The sequence below is a fragment of the Camelus ferus genome, chromosome 12 (assembly GCF_009834535.1).
Source record: "Camelus ferus isolate YT-003-E chromosome 12, BCGSAC_Cfer_1.0, whole genome shotgun sequence".
Taxonomy (NCBI): domain Eukaryota; kingdom Metazoa; phylum Chordata; class Mammalia; order Artiodactyla; family Camelidae; genus Camelus; species Camelus ferus.
Window position 1 is genome coordinate 20394320 of NC_045707.1, and position 16719 is coordinate 20411038.

At 36.6% G+C, this 16719-nt stretch overlaps 2 protein-coding genes across 3 annotated transcripts in view; one reads left to right on the top strand and one right to left on the bottom strand.

Annotated features, from left to right (window-relative positions):
- SARNP (SAP domain containing ribonucleoprotein) overlaps positions 1–16719 on the top strand; it is a 44935-nt gene that overhangs the window by 14074 nt on the left and 14142 nt on the right. For both annotated transcript variants that reach the window (XR_001365287.2, XM_006179810.3), the window contains exons 6-9: positions 516–589; positions 1041–1069; positions 3396–3421; positions 4601–4669. Coding sequence is in view for 1 of the 2 variants with exons in the window: in XM_006179810.3 (XP_006179872.1) it covers positions 516–589; positions 1041–1069; positions 3396–3421; positions 4601–4669 (198 nt within the window). In the remaining variant the exon portion in view is untranslated. The remainder of the gene's footprint in view (positions 1–515; positions 590–1040; positions 1070–3395; positions 3422–4600; positions 4670–16719) is intronic.
- The window catches only part of GDF11 (growth differentiation factor 11), a 29127-nt gene continuing 23876 nt past the window's right edge, over positions 11469–16719 (bottom strand). The window contains exon 4 of the mRNA XM_032493113.1: positions 11469–11486. The gene's annotated coding sequence lies outside the window, so the exon portion shown is untranslated. The remainder of the gene's footprint in view (positions 11487–16719) is intronic.

A 16719-nucleotide genomic window follows, 5' to 3' on the forward strand; every position in this document is an offset into this window, starting at 1 on the left:
TAAGTTACTACTGGCTAGATGGAGAGATTGAAATTTCTCTGAATTCCATCTCAAGATCTCTGAAACTATGTTCCAGTCAAGATCTGTGTTCTTTTTGTACCTTTAAAGTAGAGATGGCATAGGACAATGCTGCCTCATTTCTAACTGAAAGAGTACAACTAGTGTTGGAACCAAGCTGTTCCTTTGATCCCTTTTCAAAGGTCAACCAAACACAGCTTTTGTCTTCTTGGCTTGATGCAGAATGTGGGTTTTATTTTATTCCTTCCCTTTTGTTTTTGAGGACATGAATGTAATAATAGTCTTTTTGTGTTTGCTTTCTGGAAAGGGCTGTTGAGTTAAGCCCTGAGAGGGGTACACCCTGATATCCTCTAAGATTGTCAATATAACTCAGTTTAGACCTAAGAAATTACTCTTTATGTTCTAAAGATACACACTTCTTAACAACTTTTCTCTTAAAAAAAGAAAACCAGAAAATGAGTGTTTCTCTCCCCCTTCTTTTGTCTATTACCACTTAGAGAATGCAGAAGAGAGCTGAACGATTCAATGTACCTGTGAGCTTGGAGAGTAAGAAAGCTGCCAGAGCAGCTAGGTGAGTGTCCCCAGTGTTTTGGACCTGAGATAGTGATCATACAAAGATGAGGAAGTGTGTTCCTAGGTTTTAAATATAATTGTTGATTTTAAGTGAAATAGAGGCCTTTGCCGAAAAGAAATACTCTCTTGACTTTATTCAGGACTTGTCTGTTCATTCAATATAGTAGCTGTAGATTGGGTTTTATTGTCAAACAGGGTTTTTGTAATAGGTGAAAGTCAGAAACTGACTGCTACTCCCAGTTCTGATAAGGCTTCCTTTTAGTTTATTCTCTGGACTCTTGGTGAGAAAAAGAGTCAACTGGACCTCTTTCATGGGGTTGTTAGAATTAGCTAATGATTGCAAGGCTTGAGATCACAAGCAAGAAGTGCCATATGTACACTTGACACGGAGACAGACAACCAGGAGTGTGAACAGCTTCCTAAAATTTGGCTTGTTTTTCTTTCTACAGATTTGGGATTTCTTCCGTTCCGTCAAAAGGTAAGAATATAGAGACTTCTGAGAAAGTTATCTTTATGGTCTTTTTTGGCACAACAGATTCCATTTCTCCAAATTAAGGTAAACTTGTTAGTGCTAGAAGCCTTTAAGAGGTTATTATATTCACCTCTGTGCTTTAGGTAAAACAATGCTTAACCCTTCCTGGGCAATTTATAGAGAAGGTACTGAAGTTATGAGAGAATAGAAGGAAGCACCAACATCTGTTTTCCTTTTCTTAGACATCTTTAGGGAAGTTTCTAGTACCTTACTTATTTATTCTGATTTCACAAGTCAGCATGTAATTACTGTGTACCTGCCCATTGTTAGTACTGCCTAGTGTGAGTGGCAAAGAGAAGAGAGTATCTTTTACCTTCTAGGAAATTACAAGGAGAAAACTTTGGCTATGTTTAAAGACTTAGCCACAAGGATTATCACAGCATTATAGTTATCAATAACTGGAAACAATGTAATATACAATAGAGAATTGGTTAAATAAATATGTATCATAGTACAGTTGAAGACTATGCAGATGTTTAAATTATATTGAAGAATATTTGTCAAACATATAAATGGAAAAAATATTATAAAATAATATTTGTAGTGTGTTCCTATTTTAGTAATAAAAATGCACTTATGGATAGGAAAAAAGATTGGAGGGATATATACTGAATTGATAACACATTATCTCTGGTTGGTAGAATTTTAAATGCCTTTTTTTTTAATTTCTGCAGTGAGTATATATTTGTAACAAATTAGGGAGAAAAGTTATACTTTTTAAAAAGAACATAGTTCCTGTTCTCAGAGACTTTAAATGTAGTCTCCTGATCCAATCTAGTCTTCTAGTGACCTGTTAGTAGTTTCAAGTCCGTTAAGAAAATGTGCTTCAAAAATCTTAGAGAGTTCTGCTATGCTTTTTAATAAAAGTCCAGCAAAGTTCTGGTCACTGTCACTACATGTTTTAGAAGCAAAATATTTTCTGGCTTTTAGTTACATCGAGAGAGATAATAGGATTGGTGATGGTACAATAAAAATTATTAAAGGCATTATTAGATGGTGCTATTTGAAGAAAGACAAAAGTTAAAATTAATACTTAGCCTGAAAAGGAAGATTGTCAATAAAATAATGTAAAGATAACGTTTGCAGTGCTATCTGTATAATCTGGAGAACTACAGAGTGGCTCTTAAAAGAATAGAATTTGGCAGCAGTTAAAGGAAGTATTGTTTTTATGAGTGAGAACATAAAAATACCTAAAAGTTCCTAGCAAATAGCTATGGTAAAAGTTGAGTCCATACCTGAATGTTTATGGTGGACAATTAGGGAACCAATTACAAGATTGAGGTTGCTTAAAATATAATTCTGTCAAGTTTTAAATAAATAATTATTGACTAGATTGGGGTTGGGCCTATAGGCCAGTATACTACTTATTAGTGATAATTTCAGGACTGAACATTGGCTTTAAGAGATCATGATTTTAACTCGTTTTGATAGTAGCTCTGCTCTTTTGTCCAGATACAGTGTCTTTCTCTTTTTTAAAACAGCTTTATTGAGATATAATTCCTATGTCATACAGCTCATCCACTTAAAGTATGCAATTCAGTGTTTTTTATATATTCACAGGATTGTGTAACCATCATCACAGTCTAATTTTAGGGCATATTCATCACCCCAAAAAGAAACCCCGTACCCATTAGCAGTTTTACTCATCACCTCCCCCCCAACCTCCAGCAAGCAACCACTAAATTTTTTCTGTATATATAAATTTGCCTTCATATAAATGGTATCTCATAATTCATGGTCTTTGGTGACTGCCGCCTTTCACTTAACATAATGTATTCAAGGTTCATCCATGTTTTAGGATATGTCATTACTTCCTTTCTTTTTATTATTGGATAATATTGTGTTGTACTGATATACCACATTTTATCTTTCCATCAGTTAGTGTACATTTGGGTTATTTTCACTTTTTGTCTACTATGGATAATGCTACTGTGAACATTCATATCTGAATTTTTGTGTAGATATATATTTTCATTTCTCTTGGGGAGTTACCTAGGAGTCAGATTGCTAGGTCATATGGTAAACTCCATGTTTAGCTTTTTGAGAAACCATCAAAATGTTTTCCAAAACGGCTGTACTCTTTTATATTCCCATCAGCAATGAATGCAGACATGATCTCTAGATATAATTTCTGCCTTTTCTTTCCCTTCATAGGATAAAGGATATTTATCCTATATATGATTTCTGTGCTGTCTCACTTGAGTTGAAGACTGTCAACTTTCTTTACAACTTTTAAAAATATTAAATAAACCTTTTTAATTTACTTCTTTAGGCCTGTCATCTGACACTAAGCCTATGGTAAGAAATCTTTTTTTTTTCTCAACCTTGAGTGCCAAATCTTAGCTCTGTACAGTTAAAGTTAGAGATTTACTTCTCCCCAGATCAGAGGAAATTGAGATCATATGAGTTTGGTGACTGTTTTCAGTGCAGTGTTTTATGTCCTGAATAAAAAGAATTGTTTGAGGTACTGAGAGGTTGGGAAAATTGCCGCATCTTCAAAGTCATTATAGATATCTTTCTTCCTGCCACTCCTTGGGGGAAAAATAGTGGGTAGATTTTGTTAGCTTGAGGACAGTTCATGTAGCTCTTTGTTTTATGGTACTGGAGTTTTTAGGCCTCAACCAGTGGCTTTGAATAATGTCTGGTTCTTGATTACCACAAGAGAATCTGTGGAAGCAACTTATGAGTTCTATTTGTAGATACTGGGAATTTTCAACACTAATTATTAAATATAAAACCAGGGAATAAAGACTAGTAGAATAAGATCCCTTCTGGGCCATTATGACTATTCAGCATATTTAGAAAATGGGAATAAATGCTGCAAACTATATTCAGCATTATGAAATCCTGCTCTTGGGGTTATAGATCAATACTGTAAGTGAAGGTGAAATGTTGTAGTGGTAGTAGTGGTAGTGGTAATAGTAGTGGTGGTAGTAGTAATTAGAACAGTAGTAGTAATGAAAATGTCCCAAATATCCTTATGATAAGTCTTACATATCAGGGCTTCCAAGAAAAAGTAAGGAATAAAATTGAGTTGGGTACTGGTAGTAGATTTATCTTCTGAAGCAAGGGTAACTGCAGTGATAGTTTCTCTTTGCTAGGAGGTAGTTAAGAACTACTTGCCAAGACTGTGTATAGGAATTAACAGTTTTGGACTGTGAATGATGGACTTGTTTGGAGGTGATGATTTAGACATTTGTTTGCTTTTTCAAGCAGTATTTGGCCTACTTTGATCTTAAACCCTCCTTGGGGTCTTGCCACCTTTGATGAATGAAGGAGGCAGGGCTAAATCTTTCACTGCATTCCAGGAGAGGCCTTTTAATAATTAGTGGCGTAGATGGGTGTTGCTTAATTTCTTAATTTGGCACATAGGGTATCTGTGTGTAGGCTTACTTGAACTCTTAGCTTTGGACCATAGTTTATGCTTTCCGTATTTTCTGTTTTGATTCTTAAAATTTTTTTCCTGTATTTTTGTAGGTTAACCTGGATAAGCTAAAAGAAAGAGCTCAAAGATTTGGTTTGAACGTCTCTTCAATCTCCAGAAAGGTAAGATACTGTTTTTGCAATATTACAGCCTTTGGGGCTCATAGTCTGGAAATGACTGTCCTGAGCATAGAGCTGGCTGCTCAGCACTTCATTTAATGCCGTCCTTTTACTATTACCTCCTCTCACTGACTATTGATTACATTATGTGAATTGTTTCACAGAGCTAATTGTTCCCCACAGATTGTTTTCAAAGCTTCCATGCAGGCTGGTTAAGATGTTGATTTCAGTGATTTTAAAACTTGTTACATCTGCTTTAACTTGTGATGTAGGCATAATGGAAATTGAATAATCAGGGGAAGACAATCCTGTCTTTAAGTCAAAAGTACCTAGAAACAAAATTTGGAGGTTCTGTGGAACAAAATTGAGAAAGTTATTTCATTCTTTCTGCCCCTCTGCTAACTGATACTATTAAGTTTAAGCAAGATAACTTTGTTGGCACCATGCTGGGTGGGTAAATCAGTCCTATAGGGCATTGTTGTGTTTGGAGTTTTGCTAGGCGCATTGGAGAAAATGCTGAGGACTCTTCTGTTTGCCTAGAGCCAGGTAGTCTCTTAATCTTTCTTCTGTGGGAATGAGAACATGTTTCTTGTTTGAAGTGGTGGTAGGGTTAAGGGAAGACTATTTCAAACCAGAAAAACTGTCATTGGGGAAAAAAAGAATTATTTCCCATTTGGATATAGAAGCATTTAGCCCCCTGGAAATCCATTGAAAAAAAACTGACCTGATAGTAGTTATAGTTTTGTTCAAAAAAAAAAAAAAAAGCACATAAAAGTGAACACTAGTTGTGTCTCTATGAGGCTCATAATCTTGAACACAACTGTGCTTCATCTTCCTTCCCTTTGGGTTACATTTTTTTATGTTTAGCAGAAATACAGCATCAGATCTGTGTACCCAGGTTGACACTGAGACCATAGGTGTTCAGTAGGAGTATTTGCTAGTTTATATGAAATAAGTTAGGAGTTGAGAGGTAGGCAGAGTATATGATTCAAGCCATATGCAGCTTAATTGGGAAGAACTGTTATAAACCAAAAGTCATTTGTGTTTTGCTAGATGGTCAGGGGGAAGGGTTCCTTGGATTTGTGGCCCTAGTTGTCATCTGTTTCCTTCTTTTGTATATGAGGGCTAAGTATTTTGAGAATCTCAGCAGTAACTTGACTCCCGTAGGGAATTGTTGAGTTTGTGTTTTGGAGGGCGGAGGGGAACAAAAGGTACCCACCGAACTGAGAAGTTACCTTGAGAACAAAAAATGAAACATGCAGCTCCATATAATCAGTGAATCAGTTTATTATAGGGTAACTTACTCATAGGTTAGGATCGGTTACACAACAATCCGGAAGCATTTGCAGCTGCACTCTGCACTGCTGAAGGACCATTGGGACAGTTTTATAGTTAACCTGGGTTTGTGGGTACATGCTTGGAAATGGGAAGTCAAGATTTATGAATGGCTAACTAGTTTCGGGGGCACTGGGAGTATGTCAGCAAAGGTCTTCATTGTTGTTTAAAGACTAACAGAGCATAGAGGCCACCTAGACCTAATGATCATTAGTATCTATTAAAATAGCCCTTGATGACAGAAGAGGTTTATTACACAATATAGTCCTAGGTAGGGTCAGTGGAAGGACAAGAGGAACTAAATGGATGGCATCAGTTATGCTTACAGCCATACATTGTGTATTCCATCAAAATTAACAATATTGAACATCATATCTCCTGCTCCTTAGCTCATATGGACACATTCCTGAGAGGAATTTGGGGTTTTTAAATTTTTTATTAAAAAATTTTTTTAATTTATTTTTTGTGTTTTGATGGGGGGTGCATAATTAGGTTTATTTATTGATTTTTAGAGAAGGTACTGGGGATTGAACTCAGGACCTCCTGCATGCTGTGCATGCTAAGCTTGCACTCTACCAGTGAGCTATACCCTGCCCCCTGGAGTTTTTTAAAATTCTTTTTTTTAATTGAAATATAGTCAGTTTACAATGTTGTGTCAGTTTCTGATATACTGCATAATGTTTCAGTCATACATATATATTTTCATGTTCTTTTTCATTGTAGGTTACTACAAGATATTGAATATAGTTGCCTGTGCTGTACAGTATAAACTTGTTTAATTATTTTTTATTGAAGTGTAGTCAGTTCACAATGTTAGTTTCAAGTGTACAGCAAAGCGATTCAGTATACATACACATACATTCATACATATTTTTTCAGTTTCTTTTCTATTACGGCTCATTACAAAAAATTGAATATAGTTCCCTGTGCTATACAGTAGGTGCTTGTTGTTTATCTATTTTATATATAGTAATGTGTATCTGTTAATCTCAAACTCCTAATCTATCTACCACCACCCCGCGCCTTCCCCCCGGTAACCACAGTTTGTTTTTTGTGTCTGTGAGTCTATTTACGGTTTGTAAATAAAATTTGTATTTAGAGAGGAATTTGTTCTTCACTTTATACTGTCCACCTGAGTTATACAGGGATATCAGTCTTGTCTTTTCCCTTTCCTGGAATCTTTCTGTGTATTTGATCTCTTTTTAGCCTCCACAGGAGGCTGAATAAAACATGAAGAGGTACATTTATTAACTTCCAGCAAATTTTGTGACTTTGAGCAAATTACTAAACTTCTTTGGTCCTCATCTGTAAAACTGGAAATAATAACCTAACACCGTGTTTGCAAAGAATAAATAATTGTATATTTGCAATTATCTGCATGGTTACACTTTGACTCTCAATAAATGTTAGTTTTCTTAGTTCAGTTCTGTTGGCCAACTGGTTTTATCACTTTGAGTCAATTAACTTCTGTGTTTTAGTTGATTGTTGATAAGATTTCAGTTCCTGTTTTAAATTCTGAAGTTATGATGAGATAATGGTAATTGGAAGAACTGACTATATGAGCTCTGTTCTTTAATAACTTTTATTGTCGCACATGTTCTAGAGTAGTGCTTCTCCAGTTCTGTGGCAAAAGACTAGTTTTTAAAATTTCCAGTTAATTGTAGAGTGGTACTTTTGTAAACTACAATAAAAATGTCAAAGCAATGTTAAGTTGCTTCATAAATTTCTAAACACTCTCAATTTCTGGACTTACTGCCGACTGGTAACAAACAGCACTAAAGGCAGACCACGTTTTGAATAACACTGTATTAGAGTATATATGATTTCTTCCAAGAACCACTTGGAGACTTATTACTTTCTGAGATAGGTTGAGTATAGGTTCCATTTACATTAGTCATAAATCCTGATTTTCAGAACCATCCTAATTTTAACACTTTGCCCCAATTTGCTTCACATAAACCATTAAAATGTTCCAGAAATGGTGGTATTTTGCCATCTAGATTATCACCATTCAGTGGAACTTTCTGTGATGATGGGAATATTCTGTAGAATATTGTTCTATTGAATAATCTGTGTTATCTAATACAGGCATACTTTGGAAATGTTTCAGATTCAGTTCCAGACCACCAAAGTACAGTGAATATTGCAATAAAGCGAGTCACGAATAAAAAAAAACAATATACACACCTAAATTTAAAAACACTTTATTGAATTACACTGTATAGCACAGGGAACTGTATTCAATATCTTGTGGTAACCTATGGTGAAAAAAATATGACAATGAATATATGTATATTCCTATATGACTGAAGTATTGTGCTGTACATCAGAAATTGACACATTATAAACTGACTATACGTCAATAAATATATACATACATATATATAAATATGTATATATAAATACACACAAAATACTTTATTCCTAAAAAAATGCTAACAATCATATGAGCCTTCAGTGAGTTGTAATCTTTTTGCCATGGAGGGCTGCTGACTGTGATCAGGATGGTGGTTGCTGAAGGTTGAGGTGGCTGTAGCAATTTCTTAAAAATAAGACAACAGTGACACTTGCCAGTGAGGTTCAGTTGACTGACTCTTCCTGTCACAGATGATTTCTCTGTAACATGCAGTGGTGTTTGATACCATCTTGCCCACAGCAGAAGTTCTTTCAGAACTGGAGTCAGCCCTCTTAAACCCAACTCCTGCTTTATCAGCTAAGTTTATAGAATATTCTAAATCCTATGTTGTCATTTCAGTAGTCTTCACAGCATCTTCACCAGGAGTATATTCCATCTCAAGAAACGACTTTCTTTGCTTATCCATAAGAAGCAACTCCTCATTCATTCAAGTTTTGCAGTGAGTTGTAGCAATTCAATCCCATCTTCACGCTCCACTTCTGATTCTAGTCCTTTTGCTGTTTACACCACATCTGCAGTTACTTCCTCCACTGAAGTCTTGAACCCCTCAGAGTCATCCATGAGGATTCAAATCAACTCTTTTCAGCTTGCTGTTAAACTTGATATTCTGACTTCTTCCTGTGAAATCACAGATATTCCTAATGGCATCTGGAATGTGGAATCCTTTCCAGAAGGTTTTCAGTTTGCCCAGATCCATCAAAGGAATCACTATGTGTGATGGCTGTAGTCTTATGAAAAGTATTTCTTAAATAATAAGACTTGAAAGTTGCGATTATTCCTTGATCCAAAGAGTGCAGAAGGGATGTTGTATTAGCAAGTGTGGAAACAACATTAATCTCACTGAACATCTCCATCAGAGCTCTTGGGTGACCAGGTGCATTGTCAATGAGCAGTAATATTTTGAAAAGAATTTTTTTTTCCTGAGCTATAGGTCTGAACAATGAGCTTAAAATATTCAGTAAACCATGTTGTAAGCAGATATGCTGTCATCCAGGCTTTGTTGTTCCATGTATAGAGCACATGCAGAGCCCTAGGATTTTCAGAATGGTAAATGAGCATTAGCTTAAAATCACCAGCTGTGTTAGCCCCTAGCAAGGGAGTCTGCCTGTCCTTTGAAGCTTTGAAGCCAGGCATTAACTTCTGCTCTTTAACTGCAAAAGTCCTAGGTGGCATCTTCTTCCAGTATAAGGCTGTTTCGTCTTCATTGAAAATCTGTTGTTTTGTATAGCCACCTTCATTAATTATCTTAACTCAGTCTTCTAGATAACTTACTGCAGCTTCTGTATCAGCGCTTGCTGCCTCACCTTGCACTTTTATGTTCCATGAATGCGGCTTCTTAAACCTCATGAACCAAGCTCTGCTTGGTTCAGACTTCTGCAGCTTTCTCACCTCTCAGCAGCCTTCATAGAATTAAAGAGAGTTAGGGCCTTGCCATGGGTTAGGCTTTGGTTTAAGGGAATATTATGGCTGGTTTGATCTTTTATCTAAACCACTTAAACTTTCTTCACATCAGAAATAAGGCTGTTTCACTTTCTTATCATTCTAATGTTCACTGGAATAGCACTTTTAATTTCCTTCAAGAACTTTCCTTTGCATTCACAGCTTGGCTGTTTAGTACAAGAGGGCCTAGCTTTTTGCCTGTTACAGCTTTTGACATACCTTCTTCCTTAAGCTTAATCATTTCTAGCTTTTGATTTAAAGTGAGAAACATGCAACTCTTCCTTTCACTCAAACACCTAGACACCTTTGTAGGGTCATTAATTGGCCTAATTTCCATATTGTATCTCAGGGAATAGGGAGGCCCAGGAAGAGGGAAAGAGACAGGGGAATGGCTGGTTGGTGGAGCAGTCAGATCACACACATTTATTAAGTTCACTGTCTTATATGGGCATAGTTAGTGGCACCCCAAAACAATTAGAATAGTAACGTCACAGGTCACTGATCACATATCCCCATAAGTATAATAATCATGAAAAAGTTTTAAATATTGCAGGGATTACCAAAATACGATACAAGAGACATAAAATGAGCAAATGGCTGTTCAAAAAATGTCTCCAATAGACTTGCTCAACATAGGTTTGCCACAGACTTTAAATTTGTAAGAAGTACGATACCTGTGACATGCAGTGAATCGAAGCACAGTAAAAGAAGGTGTCCCTGTGCTCTAGTTATTAGCCACATATGGTGGTTGACCACTTGAAATGTAGCTAGTGTGACTGAGGAACGGAATCTTTAATTATCTTATTTTTTTAACTTTTTAAAATAATGTTTTTAAATGGAGGTACTGGGGATTGAACGCAGGACTTCATGCATGCTAAACATGTGCTCTACCACTGAGCTGCTGCTTTCGCCACTAATTATCTTAAATTTAAATAGCCACATTTGTATTAGACTCAAGTCTAGCTTTTATCTCCCACACAGTTTTCATACTTACATAGCATAGAAATCATTTATCAAACCGCATATTTGGACCATTGTTTCCATAGCCCAGAATTTTTTAGTATTTGTAAAATATAAGCAGTTTGAGAGTAAATCTGTAAAAGGAGAAAAGTTGGAGAAAAGGGAATAGGAAATAAGAAAAGGAAGTGGTTTTTTTTTTCAAGTAACTTTTTTTGGTAGAACTTAGTGTTCTAGACCCAAATCCTGAAATTGCACCGTTGGTTTAGAGTCTTGTGTTTAACAGTTCTCTATTGTCAGAAATGATTTGCTGCCTCGTACTTGGTTGGCTAGAGGTTAATGATGTGATTAAATTTGTATTTATGGAACAGCCAGATCAGCACACTTAATGTCCATCTCATCCTGGGGTCCTGGGTTCAAGTATAGCCTCCTCCTGTGTGTTTGGTCATCTGTCTTTAAGTTGTACAATTCTCTAGGCACAAATCTCATTTAGTTAGATATGGTACAGATAGTAGAAGTTAATAGGTGATGTGAAGATAACCTCTTCTTCATCCTAGTATCCTAAAAGGGGCAATGAGAGATCTACCTCTTACCATCTCCAGTGCATGGCGTGTTTGCTTGATCCAGTGTAAGGCCCTGATTGCTTGGTTGATTTCTCTTCAGTAGATTCTGCTGCATTGGATGTAATAAAGAGACAGGATGTGTGAAAGGAGTGAGCCATAGATCAATAGTATTAATGACAGATTTTTTTCCTAACTGTCACAGTCTGCCCATCTCCTCTTCATATTTTAAATATATGACTTCAGCATATTATAAATTTGAAGATATCAAATTTCTGCTGTTCTTCCTAGGCTGACTTGTGCATGACTGCTCATATATTTCAATTTTCAGCTCCACTAGTGTACTATACATATTAAGCAGTACACAGAAACTTAAAGAAATCTGGCTACCACACCTCCCCCCATCATCTTCCCCCTTTCCCCCTGCCCAAGAAAGGCCTGCCCGTTCATGTTTCCAGCTCAAGTCTCAGTGAATAGAATCCTGTAGGTTTAGAATAATGGGAAGTGACAGGGCAAAGAATGGCACTGGCATTTATAGACATTTTTTTACACAAGAGGCTGTAAATTGTCTCCTCCAACTCTTTGGACTATTTGAGGATAGAATGGCATGCCTTTTCTCATATAAGCCTCATGGTGACTATGGACTGAGAAACCTTCCACCACCTCAAAACAAAACGCAGATAAATAACCTCTGCCTGGTTGGTTCTGATTGATCACCAGCTAAGTTTTCAACCTTGTGCTTGACTGGTGGTTTTTTTTTCTCTGTCAGTTAGTTTTCCATGCCTCCCAAGAGAAGTAGTGCTTGGGTTAGTCCCTGTTGGTGACGGACAGCACATGGCCTGGCACATAAGAAATTCATCTCTAAAAGGAGTGAGAGATGGATAGAGGAAATAGATGGGAAGCCAGCTCAGTTAATATATGCTGGTCATCGGACGTTAGTTTTGGTAAAAACGAAGTCTGGGTTTATAGTTGTATTGTTAACTGATGTAGCTGATTTGAGTGGATTGGGTTTTTTTGGTTTGTTTTCAAACATTGACACATTTGGGAAAGTGAAACTTGATACTTTAGGAAGTTACAGGAAATCCAGTTAGGTAAGTAGTTAAAACAAACAAACAAAACCAAGCCCAAGCATTAAGCAGAAAACCGGAGTATGGTTTATACTCTTCTTCCCTGAGAAAGTAGGGATGTGTTACTGCTTCTTGATTTTTGATTAGTAGTTGAAAATATTGACCTTAATACATCTTCCTTCTCTACTAGGATATCACTGAGTTTTCCTTACTTGTAGTTCTTCATATAAGTAACTGTCCTGATGAGTTATCTTAAGGCCTGTAAACCCTAAAGACTACTTTTTCCAGATTTGTGATTTTCCAGTATCTTCCCTGATGAATGTACTGTGTTACACAGTGTCAGAATATAAAAAGGTTGAAAATAAATATCCCTCTACTGTCTTCTTGTTGAGGCTGGTAACTAGAAGATTCTCAGGCTGCAGTGATTAGTTTCATGAACCTTTTGTATTGCTGGGGATGAACCACTTCAGAGTGAGAGATGTTGGACCTGCCTTGATTCTGAGGAGCTTGTCGCAGAAATGTGTTGAGATATCAAAGAGGAAGCTAGGACAAAGAAGAGTCAGTTCCAAGCACAGGAGGGCACCGGTGTCTACAAATTTCATTGTGGCTGACGATGGGCTTGACTCCATTCGCTCTCTTCTGGAAGGCCTGTTTGATTCTATTGAGATTGCATTCCACCATCTGAAGGAGATGAAGAATGATTGTTTCTCCCTTCAGCAGTGAGTTTTGGTATAGAGGTTAGCCAGTGAAGGGATGTGAAGAGAAGGAAGTTCACACTATAGAATTAGATGTTGGTCATCAGCCTTCCCACAAGGTCTATAATTAGGATTTGTTAGAGAGTTTAAGTGTGTGTATACAAACCTTTTCCAAAGGAAGAATTGTAGGACATGCATAGGACATTGCCAGCATGGAGCTGTAAGAACCTGAGGAGCCGTAAGCTATGGCAAGAAGTTTGGTAGAATATTTTTTAAAGGAAGAGAAGGTAGAAGATTTAGATCACAGGATAAGTTGGAAAAATAGCATTCTGAGTAGGTTTGGGTTCTTTACATTCACGTATACTCAAGCAGCAGTACTTAGGCCAAGTGCAACACTTAATTCTCTATTCTCTTTTCTCATGGTACCCTATGAGAGTAAGAAAAATAGTAGGATTGTAGATGGAGAAACATCAGTGTAGATCCTCTAAGTCATTGTATTTAATAGATGAAGGGCTTTGGGGGAAATTTCCGTCCCTCCTCTTTCATCCTGGATTGTCATTGTCTCAAAAAATGCTTCTTCCGCTTGCAAAATTGTGTTCTTCTAACTTACATTAACCAACAAGAAGAGAAGATAAGAACAGGTTATATAATAGATAGAGATGGCATTCGAGAGTGGCCATCAGAGAAGATGAATTTCAGAAAAGCCAAAATCCAAGCCCACATAGTCCTCAGCATTTCTGGGAGTTCAGAGCCCAACTAAAATTTAACCAGTCCTTTAAATCCCCTTCTAATTCATAATAATTTGAAAATAAGTATTTGGGGTTTTTTTTCCCCTTCTGCCTCCTCCTCTAAGATAACACATATGCTGCTGTTTTTCCATCCACCCACTGGAACAAACCTTGAGGGAGTGGTGAAGGAGCTGTTCAAAGAGGAAACAATAGGGAAAACTCTCTGACCTCAGTTTATCCCCTCATCTGGTTCTTCATTTGTCCCTGCTGAGGAACAGAACTTATCTTTTGTCTGTAACACAAATACATCTTTACCTCCTTCCCTTCCCACTTTCCCCCCCACCCTCTCTTCTCATTCCCTTCTATTATGGTTCCAATCAATGATGTCATTATGTGTGCCATTCAACTGCTGTTGAACCACTTGGCTATAGGAATTTGGAAGAGCAAAGAGGCAGAATGGAATTTTTCTCTCTCCTGTCCAGGGCTCTTGAAAATATATTCTAATTTTAACAGGAGAAATAGGAGTCAGAGTTTTCTTTGCTCAACTTCTTCTACCCTCCCTCTATGCCCTAAACCTCAGACATACACTTTTTATCTGGCTGTGTACATAAGAAAATTGGGCAAGAAATGTTAGGAATATAACTTGATCACTTTAAGAGGAAAATCTTTAAAAATTGGGGGAAACACAATGAAATTTTTGGTGCTATACTAGCATTTATAACTGGTATTTGCCCTGTTTACTGTAAATTGGATCTCTGAGAAGTTTCTGATAGAGGGTTGTACTTCCATAAGGTACATGGTTGAGACCACTAGGATCTTGTACCATTTCATTTTATTTTTCTCTCTCTCATTTCATTCATTGAATTTGAACCCAAAAAAACTGAAGGTAAAAAAGTTTGTAGTAAGAAAAAAAATTTATTCTCTTTTCTGTCTCCTCTGCTTGATACCCCACTCCCACTAATGTCTTTACATTCCTTTTTCTGATTTGTCGGAACTGATGAATTTGATAAAAAACGAGTTTTATGCTTCTCTGTTGACCCCCTTAGTCTTTACCTCAAGAGTGAACATAGCCTGGAAAAGGAGGAGAATGCTGCATTCTGTTGAGTCTGTTTTGCTTTTAAATACCTTCAGCTGTTTTTGCCAACCAAGTTCTTGGGGGTGGGATCATTCTTTGAATGTCAGGTTTTAAAAAATTGCCACTATAGTACATAAGGCTTTTAAAAGCCACCCATAAGTCATATTATATCTGATTGTATATCTGGTTGTATGTCTAATTTTGGGGTGACCAGTAGCTGGCCTGGCTCTCTAAGCAGAGCAGTATCTGAACACTCCCAGATACTCTCCCTGGCTATGGTGAAATGTGAGCTAACTGTTTGAATCCAGGCCTGTCCATGCTTCAAAATCTGTATGGGAGGGAAAAGTGTGGAATGTTTTTTATTTTGGTTTGGGTTTTTTGGTATGTGTGTTAATAATTTTGGGAGGGAGTATGAAATTTTGGTGTTCAAAGGCTTCTCACGATACAAGAGCTGTAGCAGTGTCAGAATGTTGAAGATGTATTCTAACACCTGAGAGACTAATACTTGAGTAATACTGTTTGTTGGGCTGATATTGATAAGGAGAGGTGACTTTTTTTTAATTGAAGTATAGTCAGTTACAGTGTGTCAGTCTCTAGTGTGCAGCATAATGTCCCTGTCATGCATATATATACATATATTCATTTTCATATTCTTCTCTGTTAAAGATTATTACAGGATACTGAATGTAGTTCCCTGTGCTATATAGAAGAAATTTTTTTTAATCTATTTTTATATATGGTGGTTAACATTTGCAAATCTCCAACCCCCGAATTTATCCCTTCCCATCCCTTCCTGGTAACCATAGGACTGTTTACTATATCTGTGAGTCTGTTTCATTTGTAGATGAGTACATTAGTGTCCTCTTTTTTTCTTTTTTCTTTTTTAGATTCCACGTATGAGTGATATCATATGGTATTTTTCTTTCAGGAGAAGTAGCATTTTAAAAAATACATATGGGTTGAGTTCAAGTAAGGGTTAATTATTACATGATAATTCATTTTCTTATGTTTTCACCAAAATAGTAAAGTTGCGTTCATGCCTGAAAGCTGAAGCAGGTCAGATAAAATCCTGTAGTATTTTGGAGATGGAGATGGTGATGAGGCAGGGGTAGGGTATCAGATTAGGTGTTTTATGGGGGGGATACTTGGTGGTGATGTTTGCAAACTAGCAAAGGCCCTGTTTTGTTTTTTTTTTTTTAATAAAATCTGAGGTCCCTTGTTAAGATCTAGAAAATACTAACTCCTTTTCTCCCTTCCTTTTCCTTTGCTACTTTGTTCACATATTTTTAAAGGTAGTATTTAATGTGTTTATAGCTTCTCATCCCCAGAGCAGATTCTTAGGACAGATATAGAAATGTATTTTCAGAGTGTTCTACATTTAGAGTTTATATCAAATATTGAATGTTTAAATTCCTAACAATGAAGATGTGTTATTGAGAAGGAGATTATATTTGAAGTGCTTAGTGTCTGGATATTAGAAAATATTTATTTGGTGAGGAGTTTATTGGGGTGTAGAGTAGAGGAGGCAGTTATAGAATTTTCACTACCATGCTTATGCTTAAGGTATGTAATTGTTCAGGAGGAAGAACAATTGGAAATTAACAGACCTATAAGGTGAGAGATGAGCCTTACATGATGTTGGACCTCTTTAGTGCTCTAAATGAACTAGCAAAACACATGAGCCTTAAGACAAAAGCCATCTGTTCTCCTGTCTGTTCTCCACTTTATTGATACTCTCCATCTTCCCCTGTATCGGTTCTATAGAAAAAAATACCTTTGT